The sequence below is a fragment of the Osmerus eperlanus genome, chromosome 16 (genome assembly GCF_963692335.1).
Source record: "Osmerus eperlanus chromosome 16, fOsmEpe2.1, whole genome shotgun sequence".
Taxonomy (NCBI): domain Eukaryota; kingdom Metazoa; phylum Chordata; class Actinopteri; order Osmeriformes; family Osmeridae; genus Osmerus; species Osmerus eperlanus.
Genome location: NC_085033.1, coordinates 3,163,033 through 3,184,060, shown reverse-complemented (window position 1 = coordinate 3,184,060; position 21,028 = coordinate 3,163,033). Strand labels below are relative to the sequence as shown.

The window sequence follows — 21,028 nt, the reverse complement described above, 5'->3', positions numbered from 1 at the left end:
TGGAAACCTCCAAGACAGAGTACTGTAGGTGATGTACCTGTACCACTGTATTGTCTATCACAATGAAAGTGGAGCATTCCAAATGATAAACAAAGGTTGGAGGATCCAGTCTGAATGACCTAGAAGAACATTTTGCTTAATGAATAGGAGGAAAGGAAAACACATTGACAACATGTGGAATGGAAACAAAATCAGGACAACAGTCACTAACAGAGTACAGGAAGTTACAGACAAACAGAACACAAAACATTGAACGCAAAACATTGAAAACAATATACAATATACAAAAACACAAACCTATGGCTTGAACAGCGAAATGATTCACACTCACACGTGTTGAGAAAAAGGGCAGAAGACAACATAAACATATGACACAGAAACCCTTATACAGGTTAAATGGTATACCGGTAGTAATCATGAAAACAACATCCTGGAATTCAGGTACATTTGAGCAACAATACAAAATGCATGAAGGGATTCACATCCAGATAAAACCACTTCCTCCTACCCTTGATCTTGATGCTGGCGGTGGTCTTCAGGTCTCCACACACACAGCTGTATTCTCCACTGTCCTCTGGAGCCACTTTGCTGATCAGGAGTTCACTCACAGAGGCTTCCTGCTTCATCTGGTACTTTCCTCCAGACTTCAGCTGCTGTGTTCCCTTCCTCCACTCCACAGGGAGTCCAGGTTTAGAGAGCTCACAGTGCAGGGTGACACTGCCCCCCTCCTCAGCCTCCTGGCTCTGTAGCTTCTGCTTGATCGTCACAGGCAATGCTGACAAACCATTGTTTAGTTAGACCGTTAGTAGTGGAAGCTCTTCAACAACACAAAGCAAAACCTTCAAACAAAGACAGCAATGAGACTGTTAACACATTCATACCATTGACTTTGACGGTAGCGTTGGTCTTCTGGTCTCCACACTCACAGCAGTACTCTCCACTGTCCTCCACCTTCAGAGTTTTGACCTTGAGCTCCAGAGAAGAGTCTCTCTGCTTCATCTCATACTTGTCTCCGGCCTGCAGATTCTCTGAGCCCTTCTTCCACTGAACTTTGACCCCAGGTTTGGACAACTCACAGCTGAGGGTCACATTCTGGCCTTCCGTGGCCTCCTGGTTCTTCAGCTTCTGTTTGAAACTCGGAGGTAAGGCTGGGGTGGGGGTGGGGGGGAGGGTTTGGGGTGAAATACCGCCACATTGTTGGTTAATGTAACCCTGGATTAAACAATCTTTATCTGGCAGGAAAACCAACAGTGAAACAGAGAGGGGTTGCAGATGACCGGGAGGATGAAGATGATCTGTCGTTATGCTAGCCTTTGGAACCACAACCGTTCCAAGGGTCAATCAATGGACTTGACGTCTTGCTCGAAGAGGCTTTAGTATGGCGTGAGCTCAACATGACCATGGTAAAGATGGTCGAACAGCTCAAACAGAGATTGAAATCCTTCCCAAGTGCAAAAGGATCAGCACAGCCAAACAGCGACTTCACAGCAACAACAAAAAAACTTTTACAGAGACAACTGTTTTCACAGTTCTCAACATTCAGACAGAGAAATCCATGGGATAACTTTACGTTCCCATCTGGGGAAAAACGTGTCAGGGTTCTGTGCATATTGTAAAAATGGCTATGAGAAACCTATGAGCTGGATATCTCACCAGACAGGTGAGACCAACGCAGACCATTCAAGAATGGTTGCCAAAAAATTAAATGATGATGAGGTTTAAACTAAAGGCACTGTGGATACAGGCATCCACTTATCCCTCGACACGACCGTGCATTTGCCAATGCATATTCCAGAGACTGGGGATGACATTCAAATCCACATAGTGTGCTTCAACATCAATTTCAGACAGGAAATTGAAAGACCGATTCAAAACTATGGTCTCCAGTTGATCCAATCGTTCCATCTACAACAGCTCTAGAGCTGTAGATCCACGGAACTAAGCGTTTCCCTTTGACCAGGAAGTTAGCGTGTGCCCTCTTCTCCCCAGCCACCACAGAGATCACGCCAGAGTCTCTGTAGCTAAGCTCTCTGACTGTAAGAGAGAGGTGTCCCCCCTCGCACGCCTCCATCTGATTGAGGAGGCTGGGCTGCAGGGGGGTTTGGTCGAGGCACCACTGCACACAGGGCAGGTCAGTAGGGCTGACCAGGCACCTGAATTTAGTTGTGTACAAACTGCAGGCAGAAAGCCAAAGCGGAGGCCATTTCACCTTCTTCACCTCCCTCCCTACCTTGGCCTCCCTTGGTTTCCTGTTTCTGAGGCTCCTCTTTGGAATGGACTGCAGGAGCAGGGGCCTTCAAAGCTACAACAACAATTCCTACTATAAATGGAAACCTCCAAGACAGAGTACTGTAGGTGATGTACCTGTACCACTGTATTGTCTATCACAATGAAAGTGGAGCATTCCAAATGATAAACAAAGGTTGGAGGATCCAGTCTGAATGACCTAGAAAAACATTTTGCTTAATGAATAGGAGGAAAGGAAAACACATTGACAACATGTGGAATGGAAACAAAATCAGGACAACAGTCACTAACAGAGTACAGGAAGTTACAGACAAACAGAACACAAAACATTGAACGCAAAACATTGAAAACAATATACAATATACAAAAACACAAACCTATGGCTTGAACAGCGAAATGATTCACACTCACACGTGTTGAGAAAAAGGGCAGAAGACAACATAAACATATGACACAGAAACCCTTATACAGGTTAAATGGTATACCGGTAGTAATCATGAAAACAACATCCTGGAATTCAGGTACATTTGAGCAACAATACAAAATGCATGAAGGGATTCACATCCAGATAAAACCACTTCCTCCTACCCTTGATCTTGATGCTGGCGGTGGTCTTCAGGTCTCCACACACACAGCTGTATTCTCCACTGTCCTCTGGAGCCACTTTGCTGATCAGGAGTTCACTCACAGAGGCTTCCTGCTTCATCTGGTACTTTCCTCCAGACTTCAGCTGCTGTGTTCCCTTCCTCCACTCCACAGGGAGTCCAGGTTTAGAGAGCTCACAGTGCAGGGTGACACTGCCCCCCTCCTCAGCCTCCTGGCTCTGTAGCTTCTGCTTGATCGTCACAGGCAATGCTGACAAACCATTGTTTAGTTAGACCGTTAGTAGTGGAAGCTCTTCAACAACACAAAGCAAAACCTTCAAACAAAGACAGCAATGAGACTGTTAACACATTCATACCATTGACTTTGACGGTAGCGTTGGTCTTCTGGTCTCCACACTCACAGCAGTACTCTCCACTGTCCTCCACCTTCAGAGTTTTGACCTTGAGCTCCAGAGAAGAGTCTCTCTGCTTCATCTCATACTTGTCTCCGGCCTGCAGATTCTCTGAGCCCTTCTTCCACTGAACTTTGACCCCAGGTTTGGACAACTCACAGCTGAGGGTCACATTCTGGCCTTCCGTGGCCTCCTGGTTCTTCAGCTTCTGTTTGAAACTCGGAGGTAAGGCTGGGGTGGGGGTGGGGGGGAGGGTTTGGGGTGAAATACCGCCACATTGTTGGTTAATGTAACCCTGGATTAAACAATCTTTATCTGGCAGGAAAACCAACAGTGAAACAGAGAGGGGTTGCAGATGACCGGGAGGATGAAGATGATCTGTCGTTATGCTAGCCTTTGGAACCACAACCGTTCCAAGGGTCAATCAATGGACTTGACGTCTTGCTCGAAGAGGCTTTAGTATGGCGTGAGCTCAACATGACCATGGTAAAGATGGTCGAACAGCTCAAACAGAGATTGAAATCCTTCCCAAGTGCAAAAGGATCAGCACAGCCAAACAGCGACTTCACAGCAACAACAAAAAAACTTTTACAGAGACAACTGTTTTCACAGTTCTCAACATTCAGACAGAGAAATCCATGGGATAACTTTACGTTCCCATCTGGGGAAAAACGTGTCAGGGTTCTGTGCATATTGTAAAAATGGCTATGAGAAACCTATGAGCTGGATATCTCACCAGACAGGTGAGACCAACGCAGACCATTCAAGAATGGTTGCCAAAAAATTAAATGATGATGAGGTTTAAACTAAAGGCACTGTGGATACAGGCATCCACTTATCCCTCGACACGACCGTGCATTTGCCAATGCATATTCCAGAGACTGGGGATGACATTCAAATCCACATAGTGTGCTTCAACATCAATTTCAGACAGGAAATTGAAAGACCGATTCAAAACTATGGTCTCCAGTTGATCCAATCGTTCCATCTACAACAGCTCTAGAGCTGTAGATCCACGGAACTAAGCGTTTCCCTTTGACCAGGAAGTTAGCGTGTGCCCTCTTCTCCCCAGCCACCACAGAGATCACGCCAGAGTCTCTGTAGCTAAGCTCTCTGACTGTAAGAGAGAGGTGTCCCCCCTCGCACGCCTCCATCTGATTGAGGAGGCTGGGCTGCAGGGGGGTTTGGTCGAGGCACCACTGCACACAGGGCAGGTCAGTAGGGCTGACCAGGCACCTGAATTTAGTTGTGTACAAACTGCAGGCAGAAAGCCAAAGCGGAGGCCATTTCACCTTCTTCACCTCCCTCCCTACCTTGGCCTCCCTTGGTTTCCTGTTTCTGAGGCTCCTCTTTGGAATGGACTGCAGGAGCAGGGGCCTTCAAAGCTACAACAACAATTCCTACTATAAATGGAAACCTCCAAGACAGAGTACTGTAGGTGATGTACCTGTACCACTGTATTGTCTATCACAATGAAAGTGGAGCATTCCAAATGATAAACAAAGGTTGGAGGATCCAGTCTGAATGACCTAGAAAAACATTTTGCTTAATGAATAGGAGGAAAGGAAAACACATTGACAACATGTGGAATGGAAACAAAATCAGGACAACAGTCACTAACAGAGTACAGGAAGTTACAGACAAACAGAACACAAAACATTGAACGCAAAACATTGAAAACAATATACAATATACAAAAACACAAACCTATGGCTTGAACAGCGAAATGATTCACACTCACACGTGTTGAGAAAAAGGGCAGAAGACAACATAAACATATGACACAGAAACCCTTATACAGGTTAAATGGTATACCGGTAGTAATCATGAAAACAACATCCTGGAATTCAGGTACATTTGAGCAACAATACAAAATGCATGAAGGGATTCACATCCAGATAAAACCACTTCCTCCTACCCTTGATCTTGATGCTGGCGGTGGTCTTCAGGTCTCCACACACACAGCTGTATTCTCCACTGTCCTCTGGAGCCACTTTGCTGATCAGGAGTTCACTCACAGAGGCTTCCTGCTTCATCTGGTACTTTCCTCCAGACTTCAGCTGCTGTGTTCCCTTCCTCCACTCCACAGGGAGTCCAGGTTTAGAGAGCTCACAGTGCAGGGTGACACTGCCCCCCTCCTCAGCCTCCTGGCTCTGTAGCTTCTGCTTGATCGTCACAGGCAATGCTGACAAACCATTGTTTAGTTAGACCGTTAGTAGTGGAAGCTCTTCAACAACACAAAGCAAAACCTTCAAACAAAGACAGCAATGAGACTGTTAACACATTCATACCATTGACTTTGACGGTAGCGTTGGTCTTCTGGTCTCCACACTCACAGCAGTACTCTCCACTGTCCTCCACCTTCAGAGTTTTGACCTTGAGCTCCAGAGAAGAGTCTCTCTGCTTCATCTCATACTTGTCTCCGGCCTGCAGATTCTCTGAGCCCTTCTTCCACTGAACTTTGACCCCAGGTTTGGACAACTCACAGCTGAGGGTCACATTCTGGCCTTCCGTGGCCTCCTGGTTCTTCAGCTTCTGTTTGAAACTCGGAGGTAAGGCTGGGGTGGGGGTGGGGGGGAGGGTTTGGGGTGAAATACCGCCACATTGTTGGTTAATGTAACCCTGGATTAAACAATCTTTATCTGGCAGGAAAACCAACAGTGAAACAGAGAGGGGTTGCAGATGACCGGGAGGATGAAGATGATCTGTCGTTATGCTAGCCTTTGGAACCACAACCGTTCCAAGGGTCAATCAATGGACTTGACGTCTTGCTCGAAGAGGCTTTAGTATGGCGTGAGCTCAACATGACCATGGTAAAGATGGTCGAACAGCTCAAACAGAGATTGAAATCCTTCCCAAGTGCAAAAGGATCAGCACAGCCAAACAGCGACTTCACAGCAACAACAAAAAAACTTTTACAGAGACAACTGTTTTCACAGTTCTCAACATTCAGACAGAGAAATCCATGGGATAACTTTACGTTCCCATCTGGGGAAAAACGTGTCAGGGTTCTGTGCATATTGTAAAAATGGCTATGAGAAACCTATGAGCTGGATATCTCACCAGACAGGTGAGACCAACGCAGACCATTCAAGAATGGTTGCCAAAAAATTAAATGATGATGAGGTTTAAACTAAAGGCACTGTGGATACAGGCATCCACTTATCCCTCGACACGACCGTGCATTTGCCAATGCATATTCCAGAGACTGGGGATGACATTCAAATCCACAGTGTGCTTCAACATCAATTTCAGACAGGAAATCGAAAGACCGATTCAAAACTATGGTCTCCAGTTGATCCAATCGTTCCATCTACAACAGCTCTAGAGCTGTAGATCCACGGAACTAAGCGCTTCCCTTTGACCAGGAAGTTAGCGTGTGCCCTCTTCTCCCCAGCCACCACAGAGATCACGCCAGAGTCTCTGTAGCTAAGCTCTCTGACTGTAAGAGAGTGGCGTCCCCCCTCGCACGCCTCCAACTGATTGAGGAGGCTGGGCTGTAGGGGGGTTTGGTCGAGGCACCACTGCACACAGGGCAGGTCAGTAGGGCTGACGAGGCACCTGAATGTAGTCGTGTCCCCCTCAACACACTCAACATCCTGAGGGCCCTCCACTATCAGCACTGACTGGCCTGGGAGGGACATAGGAAGTGTGATAGTCAGCACCAAAAACAACACAGTTCGGAGTCCAACAGGTGCTCCACCTTTGATATAGAGTAGTGTACCTCAAATGTTAAGAAAAAATGTATAAGACTCATAAGACTAGAAAAAGACTTGTTCTGTGATGACGTCAGGTAAACAGCATGAGGATCCACACACCGGCATGTGCTCAGGAAGATCAGCATGCAGGAAGATTCTAGTTAAGACAACGGTAGACCTGTGTGACTCTTTCCATTGTAAATGTAAACTTATCCAAAATGAATTGCACAGTGCAAGGGGCTCAATTCAATCTGCACAATCAAACATGAAAAAGCTTCTAATGGGATTCACTTACCTGTAATCCCCTTAGATGATTTCAACAGTAGCAACTGTAAATGAAACCTTTAAAACACAATCTCTCATACAGTCTTGTCTGTTAATATATACAACTGGCTCATTGCAGAGCCCAAGTCACTATGGTCCATAAAAAGTTAAATCGTCATCCACACTTGCATCATACTTATGACAACATGATTAAAGACTGAATGTCCAAAACAACATACGCAGATACAGTTTGCGCAGCAGCAAAAAAACAAGTCTGTAACCAACATATGAAAAACTGATCGACTGAGTGTTGAAGCTACAGTCGAAAAAATGCCTTTGTTCTTACCTTTGACCGTCAGCTTGGCAGCGCTCTTGGCAGTGCCTACATCGCAGGAGTAGGTGTCGCTATCTGCCTCCTCCAGCTGCCGGATGGTCAGGCTGCAGACGCCTTCCTTCTGGGTGATCTCGTAGCGTCCCCCGGTCTGGAGCTCTGTGGAGCCCTTGTACCAGGTGACCTTGGTGGCAGGCTGGGCCGTCTCACACTGCAGGGTGACGGTCCCCTTCTCCTCCCCCTGGCCGTCCTTCAGCTCCTTGGTGAACTTGTGGACGGGTTCTGAGGGAAGGCGAGTCAAGAGGAGAACATGGAGGAGTCACCCACGTTTGGCACGTGGATGACACCATTTCGAGTGTAGACACAGGGGGGGGGGGGATGTGTTTAGCGGAGCTTACCTTGGACCTCCAGCTTGGCCTTGGTAGTGGCCCCTCCCACAACCTCACAGCTGTATTCCCCCGAGTCCTGTGCGCTGACGCTATGGACGGTGAGCTTCATGACCTTCTCCTCCTGGCTGAGGGAGTACTTCTGGCTCTTCTTGATGGCCTTGCCATCCTTGGCCCACTTGACGGAGGCGCTGGTCTGAGTGACCTCACAGCTGAACACCGAGTCCTCTCCTGCCACCACCCTGACGTTCTGGAGCTCGCGAAACACCGACTTGGCTAAGCCTGCAACCAGTGTTATTTGTCATGCTTATCTTTAAAACAGAGGGTGTCCATAATGTTGAATTCGTTTTTTTTTGTCATGTTCTTTTCAACAAATGCTCATAAATTCATATTTTTTTCTCAATATATAGGATGAGCAAAAGTCTAACCTTCAACTGCTAATGTGGCCTTGGTGTTCAGGTCCTTGAGGTTGAAGATCACCTCTCCAGCATCAGCTGGTGTCGCATCCTTGATGGTCAGAATGTACTTGCGTCCTTTGCTGGACATGTTGAAGCGCCCACCCTCTGTGACGGCCTTGCCATTCACCGTCCAGCAGCACTCGTCTGTGGTCTCTCGTGAAAGGATGCACTCAAAGCTGCACGTCTCTCCCTCATTCACCTCTGCAGACTTCAACCACTTAGTGATACCGACACTCAGGTCTGAGGAAGAATGTTTGTCATTTGTTTGACGTACAGTATAAGACCATAATATGAGTAATAGTTGTTAACGCTGGTGTATGACCCTGACATCTGTACAGTACCTTAGTCACACTGGTTAGTTGACATGAAAATAACGTGTTCATTTCCCAGACATTTGATATTCTATCCTGGGTTTTGAATCAATAACCTCTTGATTGGAGGGCAAAGGCTCTAACCACTGAGCTAACCTAACCCCCATGAGTTGCGTCGCTTTGACACAGGGAACTCACCTCTCACAGTGACCTGTGACTTCGAGACCTCGGTTCCCAAGTCACAGCTGTACTCCCCTGCGTCCTCCTTGGTGACGTCCTTGATGATCAACCCCAGAGACTTCCCTGTGTGTAGCAGCTCATACTTAGGACTGGCCGCCAGGACTTTACCATCTTTCCTCCAGGCAGGGGACACCCTGGGCTTAGAGGCCTCACATGCCAGAGTGATCATGCCTTTCTCCTCCCCGACCACATCGTCCAGAGACTTGAGGAACACAGCTCTCTTCTCTAGAAAGGAAATGATGTTCATGACACAAACAGTCTTGTAACCCTAGACTTGTGAAGCCTTTGTAGGCATTAACATCATAATGATTAACTATTAACTAGTGCCTGCTCTAACCCAAGCTCTTCTCCTGTCTGGCCCCCCAATGGTGGAATCATCTCCCCACCTCCATCAGAGATACTGACTGTCTCTCCACCTTCAAGAAAAGGCTAAAGACACACTTGTTCCGGGAGTACAACTGTAATTAAAAAAGATTTGTTGGCTCAGATGTTAGTTTATTTCCTCCAGGAACACAATGACACTTATTGAATGACTTGCTGCACTTGTTGGTTAGTTGTAACTGATTTAACTACTTGTACTCGCTGTGAATTATATTATTGTTGCTTGCTTTCCTCCAGGTACACTCTAGCACTTTCGAGGATCATGTTGTTTAACTGAAATTAGTTTAACTACATGCTCTTCTGGTTCTACCCATTGGCACTTATTTGCTTTTCATAATGTATGTTTTATGTTTTGGCTACCCGCAATGTTTTTGGGGCTATCTATCTCGTTGTTTATGATCATTGACCTGTGCACTTTTTGTAAAGCTCTCTTTTGTAAGTCGCTTTGGGTAAAAGCGTCTGCTAAATGACTAAATGTAAACGTAAACTAGGCCTTGAGTCCTTACCTTTGACCTTAAGAGTGACCGACTCTTTGATGTCCCGGACACTGAAGGTAATTATTCCTCCGTCTTCAGGCGCCAGGTTTTTGAGTGTCAACGTGTGCACTTTCCCCATGTGTGTGATGGTGTTGACCTCGTTGGTGAAGAGGGCCTTGTCGTTCAGTAGCCACTGCACCTCCTCATCGGCGTAGTTGATCTCACAGGTCAGCAGAGCATCGCTGTCCTCATCCACCTCAGTGTCAGACAGGCTCTTGGTGATCTTCACCTCTCGAACTGCAAGGTGACGGATTCAAAGTCACTTGTAACGTATGGGACAACACGATGCCCTCTGCAGGTGCTAATGCATACATATCCACACACACTTGATTCAGAATACATACAGACAGAGAAAGATTCATACTGTGTACGAAGCTACAACTAGGTGAACTGAACAGCCACAATGTTCCCGTTCAGCCAACTGTTATTTGTTGTGTATGCACAACAACAATGAATCAATAATACATTGTTTGAAGTGACATTAAAATTAGCCTTTGAAGAGAAAGACAGACCCAGTTGTAGTTGAACTATACCTTCGACAGTGAGAGTGGCTTTGGTCTCGGCCAGTTCAGACTGACAGCGGTACTCCCCTGAGTCCTCACCAATCAGCTTCTGGATGGTCAGCTGAGCGCACGCAGCGTCCAGCTTCAGGCTGAGCTTGTCTGACGCCACCAGGGTGGTCTCACCTTTGAACCAGCTCACCTCCTTTGGCGGAGTGGAGAACTTGCAGCTCAAGGTGACTGAGGCTTTCTCCTTGGCCTTCACGTCCTTGATGGGCTCCACCACCTCTAGGGGGCGCTCTGACAAGGAAGAATAGCAGGGAATGGCTGAGACTACACGAGTGGAGGTTTCTAACATGCTAATGGAATGCTAAGGCTGCAGCTAATGTTGTAGCTAATGTAATGATAATGCAATGCTAATGTAGCCTTGAGATGCTAATCACAAGATTGTTTTCCGGATAAAGAGAAGGTTTCTGTCTCTCACCTTTGACAGTGAGCTGGGTCACAGACTTGCTCTTGCCAGCGGTGAACTGTACAGGTCCCGTCATGGATGCCTTGGTCTTCTTGAAGGTGAGGCGGTGCATGGTGCCCTCCTTCTCCATCTCCACGTCGGCGCTCTCCTGCACGGCCACGCCGTTCAGCGTCCACTTGACAGGCTTGACAGACTCCATGCTGATCTCCACTTTGAAGACGGCAGCGAAGGGCTCCGTCACCTCCACAGCACTTAGCTCCCTCACTATACTTATGGCCTGTTCTGAAGGATCAATAGGACATTCAAAAAAAGATGTGTCAAACCTCATAAAAACTAACTACACGTTTTCCCTCCTTTACCAACAACTCACAAATTGATGGTGAGATTGCAATTAATTCTAGGGGTTGAATATATGTATTTAAAATGATTCATTCAAAAGTATGAAAGAAGTGTCTTGCTTAATGTAACTAATAGCAGGACTAGTAGTTGTTTTATAAGTGAGAAAGGGATATGTGCTTAAGGATATAGTATGTGTACAGTATTTACTGTACATAAATGGCCATGAAAACCTCATGTACATACAGCCATCTAATCTAAATATACGATATTGCTCAATAAGACTCCTCAACTAGAAGCAGTAGTTCCATAGTAATAAGATTATAGAAGAGTACTGAATCCTTGAGGAGATGGTATGTATTCGTATTTAGATGGCCATGTCAATCCAACACGTACATAGAGCCATTTTAATTCACGATACATGAGGATACCCATGAAAGATCCTAACGTCCTGGTTTCGTCCGCCATCCTGTTACCTTCCACCAGCATTTTACAAGAAGTCTTGTCATCGCCGGCATCACAGGTGTAGGTGTCCTCATCATCCTCCCCGATGTCGTTGATGGTGAGTTTGCGGTACACGCCTTCACCGCCAATCTCGTGCTTCTTGCTGGGCTTGAGCTCCTTCTTGTTCTTGTACCACTTGACTTTAGCACTGGCCCGAGACACTTGGCACTCCAGGTGTCCGCGGTGCTTGAACATGGCTATCTTATCCCTGAGCTTCTTCACAAACTTGACAGGCAGCTCTAATAACAACAACAGCAGTGGCACCTCATCAATGGAACAGCCGAGGCTGTAGTATCAGAGAGTTAGGACACCAAGGCAACAAGGCAGTGCGCAGCACTAAGACAATCTGCAGTGAAGACAAGGCACGGCCCAAGTAGGCATGGGCTGGTTACCGGTTTGAAGGTATACCGCTGTATTTGCAATACCGTGAAACCGTGGTATTTTTTCTCAAGGTTATCATCCTGTCAAAATCTGATACCGGCCCATGCCTAGGCCCAAGAGAAGTCTCTTTCTAAGTACCCTTTTCACACTACTAAACCCATCATAGTGTGCTGAGTGACCCAGATCCTTGCTTTGAAGATTGTGCTTTCCAGCTGAGTCTTTGATAAAAAATCTAATAGGGTGAAAAGGGTACTTCCAATTTGAAATTAACTGACCAGGTGCACAAACTAAAGCAAAGCATAAGCAGTGAACAAGTTTCATGTCCCAAATATATATTAGAGTGTATTACCTGTACTTATAAAGACACATTCATCAAACTATCAATCTGGCCTAATGCCAAACAGCAAACTGCAAAACATCGCCTATAGAATCTTATTCTTGCTATGCAAACCAAAGCAGATTCAAGTAGCCTACCCTCAAAAAATACTGCAGAGGTAGAGACCAAGGTGACAGGAGCTCTAACCTCTCAACAACGGTATGGAACACAGCTACAGTCATTTAGAAAAGAACATCATCATCGCGCCTCACAACTCAACAAGGTGAGTGCCTCATTGGGAGATACAAACACCTAGATACAGCCACTGTTCGAAGAAACCATAAAGAGGACCTCCTTATTTTGTTCTTGACGTACATTTCCTTGTCGACAGAACTTGCCAAATGTCCGATGACGACTCCCCATGGCCTTCCATAGACAGACAAGGATTTCTTTATCCACAGCTATGCTAATGCAGGGCTGGAGATGAGGCCATTAATACCTCATCTGGCTAGTGACGTCCCTACCCTCACCTCCATTCCAAGAAATCCAAAAGAGCCAAGTAAATCCACAGTAAATCCACAACTGCATATTTTAATCAAAAATAGCCTTTAAAGACGTCTTTGTCATTCTACAACTCCCATTACAATTAAGAAAGTCTTCTCATTAATGGTCTGAAATGGAGACTCTTGTCACAAATAATTTCATCAATTCACTTTTTGTGGAGATTAGGACGTTCCACCAAGAGATAGAGCAACAAAGATTGGTATGAAACTCTCCCTGAAATGTGCTGTAAGCCATGCAACTTTCACCTGAATGTGTTTGTATAATGGCGTCCTCTGCCATACTAGACACTGAATTGTGCACTGCATGTTGTGTTGAATTGTATCGTGTGCTGCACGGCTGGGGTCGGTACCTTTGACTTTCAGGTTGGCTGTCGAGGAAACTTTCTCAGCTGTGAATTTAATCTCACTTGCATCTTCTACCGTCACCGACTTAAACAGCAGCACATAGGTTTTACCTTCAGAAAGAGCAACTCATTAGCACAATAAGTTAGTGTCCGAGAAGTGACATCAAAACTCAATGCGTTCACATCAGATGTAAACTAAACAGGAACCTATACTGAAAGGTGAATATGGCAAACTGTGACCTCACCCTCCTGTCTCATCTTGATGTTGTCCCCGGCCTTGAGTTTGGTGTTGCCTTTGAACCAGTGGCACTCCACCTCGTCATGAGAAATCTCGCAGACAAACGCGGCGCTCTCCTTCTCCGTCACCTCCAAGTCTTCCAGATTTTTCACGATCGTTATCTCTCTGGCTGTGAGAGACACATGGACAGATCTTTCCTTACAATGCAAAGTTTTACTGGACAAAATCAGATTTTGTTCTGTAGTAAATGTCTCATTGTGTGAATTGAGTTGTGGTGGAAGGGTGCTACCATGAACGGTGAGCTTGGCAGAGGTGTTGTCATCAGCAGTGCGGCAGCCATAGGTGCCCTGGTCCTCTTGGGAACATTTGTGGATGATCATGCTACGCTTACGCCCCTGGGAGTGGATACCAATGGTCTTTCCTGGCTTCAGCTCAGTGTCACCCTGGGAAATGATGTTCTTCTTAAGTATTATTTGTATACTCAGTGCTCGATATGCAATGTATCATTTACAGACAGACTGACAGACTACAAAGCTGCAAGTTGATCTTCTATGAATGAAATGGCGGAATATTTATTGGAGATTGGTTTCTCACCTTGAACCACTTGACCTCAGCGTTTGTTTTAGATACTTCACATTCAAAAGTGACCTTGTCTTTTTCTGGGGCTTTGATATCCTCCATAGGTTTAGATATCATAGCAACAGGTTCTAAAAGAAACGCAACACTTTAAAACTTAACACCAAAATTAAATGTGGTATTTCAGCAACAAGTTTGCATCTGGTAAAAATGGGGAAACCTACCTGTTACAATAAGCTTTGCAGCGGTATGGACCCCCTCTGCTTGGAAGGCTATGGTTCCTGCGTCCTCCATCTTGAGCTGGGACAGGGTTAAGGCATGCTTGTTCCCCAGGGCGGTGATCCGGCAGTTGGGGCCGACCTTCAGCTTGGCCCCATCCCTGGTCCAGGAGCCTTCCACGTCAGCCTGGCTCAACTCCACCTCCAGTGTCACCGTCTCCTTCTCAGTGGCCTTCAGCTCCGACAGGCCCTTCACTATCTGGATCTTTTTCACTGTAAAAAAGGATGGAGGGGAGGACTTAAAAACAGTTTCAATACGTATAGTGTGTATGTTTTTATCTTAGCACAACTTCTAGATATAAATGTCTTAGTGACAGGACATGTCTTCGTGTAAAGTTCTCTCAAACTCTGGGAAGACTCCAGAACATCTTCTGTTGTCACAATAATGTCCTTGCCAACTTGAGTAGTCAACTCCACCCGATGTAACATAGGAGTCCTCTTACTCTCCACGGTGAGTTTGGCCTGGGTTTTGTCATCCAGGGTCTCGCAGGAGTAGAATCCCCTGTCTGCGTAGACCACGCTCTTGAAGACCAGGGTCTGCTTGGCCCCCTCCACCCTGATCTCCATGTTCCCTCCAGACTGCAGCACCACGCTGTTCTTCATCCACCTGACCTCGGCCGACGGCCTGCTCAGCTCCACCTCCAGCTTCACCTCTGCCTGCTCCTCCACCGTCACGTTCTCCAGTTTCTTCTTGAAGAGCACTGGGACCTCTGTGGAAGGAGTAGAGACAGACCAAGCATTGTAACTCCATACACAGCAGATTTTCAGATCTTTATCAGAAAGGCTGTCCTTTATCTCCTGTCACGATGGTCCACTGTAGTTCCTTTGTAGAGTAACTGTGGTGGGAGTCTTAATGTAAAGTCCTGTTGTTCATGTTACATAATAAACAAAATGGAGACATCTCAATTTTCAGCCTGAATTGGGGCTTATCGTGATAAAGGGGGGGGTCAAATAGCTGAGCGGTTAGGGAATCAGGCTATTAATCAGAAGCTTGCCGGTTCGATTACCAGCCATGTCAAATGATGTTGTGTCCTTGGGCATGGCACTTCACCCTACTTGCCTCGGGGAGAATGTCCCTGTACTTACTGTAAGTCGCTCTGGATAAGTAAATGTAAATAAACAAGAGGGAGTTCACAAGACATTTATGGACGTATGTACACTGTATGAGTAGCGCATGCTAGTCATTACGTTGCACTTGGAGAGTGGCCTTGCATCCCTTGCCCTCTGTGTCCACACTGATCTCGCCTGCGTCCTCCTGGGACACGGAGGTGATGGTGAGAGAGTGGCTGGTGCCCCCGTGCTCAATCTTGTACTTGAGTCCATCGGTGAGGGGCACGTTGTTGCAGAGCCATTTCACCTTGGCGTCGGCTGGGGTGACACTGCACTTGAAGATGGCGTCCTTGCCCTCAGAAGCAACCACATTGCTCAACTTGGAGGTCAGCCTTACCAACCTTGGAGCTAAAAGAACAACATAAAATTATATTTGTATTCAGTGATGATGTTCCTGAACTGGACAGTGCTTAACAACGTATATGCACTCATATTGAGTGAAAGGTTTATTCCAACAGTTCTAAAAACAGATGTCAGACATATTTCAAGAACATATTTCGAATATTTTGTAACTTGTACGGTGGCCTTTGCGTTTCTATACCTTTAATGGAGACCTTGGCAGAGGTCTTGTCATCCTTGCATTCACAGCTGTACTCCCCCTCATCTTCTTTTGTCGTGCCGGTCACAGTCAAGATCCGCTTGGTGCCCTCAGCGCCCACACTGAACCTGCCTCCGGGTTTGACCTCACGGCCACTATGGCGCCAGAGAACGTCTCCTGACGCTCGTTTCAGCTCACACACCAGGGTCAGGGTACCGCCCAGCTCCGTGGAAACACACTCCAACTGGACCGCAAACTTCAGGGGCGAATCTGAGCAGAGAAGAACCACAGCCTCAGAACTGTAGTTTTTTTTTGTTTACTCTGCTACAATAGAGAAAAGGTATTAAAGACATGGAAAATACAAAAGGAATCAATTTCAAGAATAAGGTGACAGACCTTTGACTTGGGCAGTAAACTCCTGCTTGTCATCCACTGTCTGACAAAAGTATGTTCCGCTATCTTTGACTTCGGCCGACTTGACCACCAGGGTACGAGACAGACCCTCTTTCTTTATCTCATACTTGGATCCCTCCTTCAGCTCCACTCCATCCCTGAACCACTTCACGCTCACGCTCTCGGAAGTCAGCTCAGTGGTAAAAACAATTTTCTCACTGGCTTGAACACTGCATGTCTCCTTCACAGCTGACTTTTTCTGGAACATGGCAGTAGACTCTGTTGAGAGTAAGAGAGACACCCACAGGTTTGTACAAAAAAATCTAAAAAATAAAATACATACAGCAGCAAATAACAATGAAAACTTACCTTTCATAAGCAACTTAAAGACCATCTTCTCTGCTCCCGCTTCACAGGTGTACTCTCCTGCATCCTTCTTCTCCACCTTTTCTATCACCAGCTGACGACTCTTGCCCTTTGTCTCCATGCAGACTGTCTTACTGGAGGTCAGCAGCTTGCCATCCTTGTACCATTTCACCTCTGTCTTGGTATCAGACACCTCACAGCTCAGAGTAGCTTTCTGGGAGATGGAGGCTTTCACCTCCTTCTGGACAGACTCCTTGTTGGAGAAGGCAGCCTGGGCTTCTGAGAGGAGAGTCGTGGAGGGGTACCATGGTTTCAGAAACAATTTACAATAAGAAGACAACACAGTTTGACAAAGTTGAACAATAAACTTCACACAGTAAAAGTAAAACAAGGTAAAACAGACACCCTCAACATAAAGTGTACTGAGACTTGACAGAAACAAACATATAAACTGTAGCCCAAGGAGATCACCATCAGGTCCAGGTGAAACGTCCGTTTACTGACACAGAATGTTACCTCAAATATTGCTTCATAATAACTGTGTACCTACATGATTCAAAATCTATTGACAAATGCAATCCATATCTACTGATCTTATTTCATTACAAACAAGGAAAGTGTTAGCCTCCATAATTACTCAGACTGCACCATGTGTTGTTCATGGTGTAGCAGAGCCAACAGACAAACCACGTACCATCACACCTTTCCCCTACCCCCGACAAGGAGAAAGGGCGTTTTCCCCCTTGTCCTTATCTCCAGAGCAGGAGCTTCAAAGCTTCTGGCCCAGCATGGGGTCAGAAGGTAGACCAAAATGGCCTTACAGTATGGAGACAAAGGATTTTAAGGAAAAACTAACTTTTCTGGATTTACAAACATATTCTCAAGGACTACATGGCTCATGGACACTATTTCAATGACAGTAGTTGATGTGTTATAATGTATGCTTTCCCTTTAATGCTGTGTTGATATAATTTGATGTTTTAATGTAACTTCCTTCCCTGTTATGATAAATCAGTCAATCTTGATATCAAAATGATTCTAATCTACAAACTAAACCATTTATTAATGTTGTATTGTTATATTTCGAAGTATAAGCAATACATGGACATTTGAAATAGCTGAACTCTGAAAAGTTATCAACCACTTCACACCCATACGTCAATCTCAGGATGGACGCCCAGGTGGGAGTAACTGACCAATCAAAGAGTTCACCTCCAAAAGGATACCCCCCTTTCTCAAGGATTATAAAACCTTGACGCGCAAGCAATCCGTGCTTTTTCGCAAGGATTCACCGGAAGTGTTCGCGACACATCTGACCTATCCTTCTCAATCAGCAACTCACTGGACCACTAGGAACTTGAACGAAAGATTCCTTTGCTCTAACCGTTTGACAACGACGAACGGAACTTTGACTCTTCTTCTTCAAACTGACAACAGTAACTGCGATATTGCTACATTTCTTACTTGTGAACATTGGCATATTGTGATTTAAATTGTTACGTTTGATTTTAGTTTGCAAATGATTTAACCTAACTTTCGTTAGGATTAGTTAACATACTCTCCCATTGTTCTCCAGAAGCCTATCTCTCTCTCTCCCTTCCCCCTCCCCACGCGGTCTCAACCTACCATCTTGTACCAACCCTCATCATAGTTTAGGACCTACTTTATACAGTTCAACTCAACTCACTTTCAACTAACCTATAACTTCTCTGGTATTTGTTCATTATAATTACATTTCCTTAAATAAATCATTGTTTATAATACTCGCGTTATCCCTCACGTTATCTGATCTGCTCTACTTTCATAGAATTCACTACTTAAGATTAGACTGATTATTACGAAGGATATTATTCAATATTATTCAATAAGGTTTCCTCTGTCCCTTTAACAAATAAGAGGTGGTGCCCCCAAGAACTACATACTTTATTATAAATTAAGTATTGCTAATCTTAAACGAGCAAACCCCGCTACAATGGATTAGAAGCTACAACATTTCTGTATATTAACAGACAGAAAGAGCTCATATGAGGCCAACTGTAGGCCAAACCATTGAGCCTCAAGTCAGACAATCCACAAGAAGCTAATGTAAGCTGGCACAGTTTCCTTCCTACCTGCCACCTGTAATTTGAAGTTCAGCTTCTCTGTTCCAGCTTCACAGGTGTACTCTCCTGCATCCTTCTTCTCCACCTTTTCTATCACCAGCTGACGACTCTTGCCCTTTGTCTCCATGCAGACTGTCTTACTGGAGGTCAGCAGCTTGCCATCCTTGTACCATTTCACCTCTGTCTTGGTATCAGACACCTCACAGCTCAGAGTAGCTTTCTGGGAGATGGAGGCTTTCACCTCCTTCTGGACAGACTCCTTGTTGGAGAAGGCAGCCTGGGCTTCTGAGAGGAGAGTCGTGGAGGGGTACCATGGTTTCAGAAACAATTTACAGTAAGAAGACAACACAGTTTGCCAAAGTTGAACAATAAACCTCACACAGTAAAAGTAAAAACAAGGTAAAACAGACAGACTCAACATAAAGTGTACTGAGACTTGACAGAAACAAACATATAAACTGTAGCCCAAGGAGATCACCATCAGGTCCAGGTGAAACGTCCGTTTACTGACACAGAATGTTACCTCAAATATTGCTTCATAATAACTGTGTACCTACATGATTCAAAATCTATTGACAAATGCCATCCATATTTACTGATCTTATTTCATTACAACCAAGGAAAGTTTTAGCCTCCAAAATTACTCAGAGTGCACCATGTGTTGTTCATGGATTAGAAGCTACAACATTTCTGTATAGTAACAGACAGAAAGAGCTCATATGAGGCCAACTGTAGGCCAAACCATTGAGCCTCAAGTCAGACAATCCACAAGAAGCTAATGTAAGCTGGCACAGTTTCCTTCCTACCTGCCACCTGTAATTTGAAGTTGAGCTTCTCTGTTCCAGCTTCACAGGTGTACTCTCCTGCATCCTTCTTCTCCACCTTTTCTATCACCAGCTGACGACTCTTGCCCTTTGTCTCCATGCAGATTGTCTTACTGGAGGTCAGCAGCTTCCCATCCTTGTACCATTTCACCTCTGTCTTGGTATCAGACACCTCACAGCTCAGAGTAGCTTTCTGGGAGATGGAGGCTTTCACCTCCTTCTGGACAGACTCCTTGTTGGAGAAGGCAGCCTGGGCTTCTGAGAGGAGAGTCGTGGAGGGGTACCATGGTTTCAGAAACAATTTACAGTAAGAAGACAACACAGTTTGCCAAAGTTGAACAATAAACCTCACACAGTAAAAGTAAAAACAAGGTAAAACAGACAGACTCAACATAAAGTGTACTGAGACTTGACAGAAACAAACATATAAACTGTAGCCCAAGGAGATCACCATCAGGTCCAGGTGAAACGTCCGTTTACTGACACAGAATGTTACCTCAAATATTGCTTCATAATAACTGTGTACCTACATGATTCAAAATCTATTGACAAATGCCATCCATATCTACTGATCTTATTTCATTACAACCAAGGAAAGTTTTAGCCTCCAAAATTACTCAGAGTGCACCATGTGTTGTTCATGGATTAGAAGCTACAACATTTCTGTATAGTAACAGACAGAAAGAGCTCATATGAGGCCAACTGTAGGCCAAACCATTGAGCCTCAAGTCAGACAATCCACAAGAAGCTAATGTAAGCTGGCACAGTTTCCTTCCTACCTGCCACCTGTAATTTGAAGTTGAGCTTCTCTGTTCCAGCTTCACAGGTGTACTCTCCTGCATCCTTCTTCTCCACCTTTTCTATCACCAGCTGACGACTCTTGCCCTTTGTCTCCATGCAGATTGTCTTACTGGAGGTCAGCAGCTTCCCATCCTTGTACCATTTCACCTCTGTCTTGGTATCAGACACCTCACAGCTCAGAGTAGCTTTCTGGGAGATGGAGGCTTTCACCTCCTTCTGGACAGACTCCTTGTTGGAGAAGGCAGCCTGGGCTTCTGAGAGGAGAGTCGTGGAGGGGTACCATGGTTTCAGAAACAATTTACAGTAAGAAGACAACACAGTTTGCCAAAGTTGAACAATAAACCTCACACAGTAAAAGTAAAAACAAGGTAAAACAGACAGACTCAACATAAAGTGTACTGAGACTTGACAGAAACAAACATATAAACTGTAGCCCAAGGAGATCACCATCAGGTCCAGGTGAAACGTCCGTTTACTGACACAGAATGTTACCTCAAATATTGCTTCATAATAACTGTGTACCTACATGATTCAAAA

General features: G+C 45.3%; 1 protein-coding gene across 1 annotated transcript in view; it reads right to left on the bottom strand.

The window, feature by feature from the left end:
• Positions 1–21,028, bottom strand: part of LOC134036510 (obscurin-like) — a 71,256-nt gene that overhangs the window by 36,082 nt on the left and 14,146 nt on the right. Inside the window, exons 18-44 of the mRNA XM_062481494.1 lie at positions 20,470–20,745; positions 19,673–19,948; positions 18,876–19,151; positions 16,768–17,043; positions 16,402–16,677; positions 16,009–16,275; positions 15,546–15,815; positions 14,801–15,067; positions 14,304–14,570; positions 14,098–14,210; positions 13,793–13,946; positions 13,511–13,672; positions 13,272–13,376; positions 11,634–11,900; positions 10,834–11,103; positions 10,383–10,649; positions 9,820–10,086; positions 8,891–9,157; positions 8,352–8,621; positions 7,936–8,205; positions 7,553–7,819; positions 5,536–5,802; positions 5,163–5,429; positions 3,209–3,475; positions 2,836–3,102; positions 882–1,148; positions 509–775 (exon numbers count right to left, since the gene is read on the bottom strand). Coding sequence (XP_062337478.1) covers positions 509–775; positions 882–1,148; positions 2,836–3,102; positions 3,209–3,475; positions 5,163–5,429; positions 5,536–5,802; positions 7,553–7,819; positions 7,936–8,205; positions 8,352–8,621; positions 8,891–9,157; positions 9,820–10,086; positions 10,383–10,649; positions 10,834–11,103; positions 11,634–11,900; positions 13,272–13,376; positions 13,511–13,672; positions 13,793–13,946; positions 14,098–14,210; positions 14,304–14,570; positions 14,801–15,067; positions 15,546–15,815; positions 16,009–16,275; positions 16,402–16,677; positions 16,768–17,043; positions 18,876–19,151; positions 19,673–19,948; positions 20,470–20,745 — 6,732 coding nt within the window. The remainder of the gene's footprint in view (positions 1–508; positions 776–881; positions 1,149–2,835; positions 3,103–3,208; positions 3,476–5,162; positions 5,430–5,535; positions 5,803–7,552; positions 7,820–7,935; positions 8,206–8,351; positions 8,622–8,890; positions 9,158–9,819; positions 10,087–10,382; positions 10,650–10,833; positions 11,104–11,633; positions 11,901–13,271; positions 13,377–13,510; positions 13,673–13,792; positions 13,947–14,097; positions 14,211–14,303; positions 14,571–14,800; positions 15,068–15,545; positions 15,816–16,008; positions 16,276–16,401; positions 16,678–16,767; positions 17,044–18,875; positions 19,152–19,672; positions 19,949–20,469; positions 20,746–21,028) is intronic.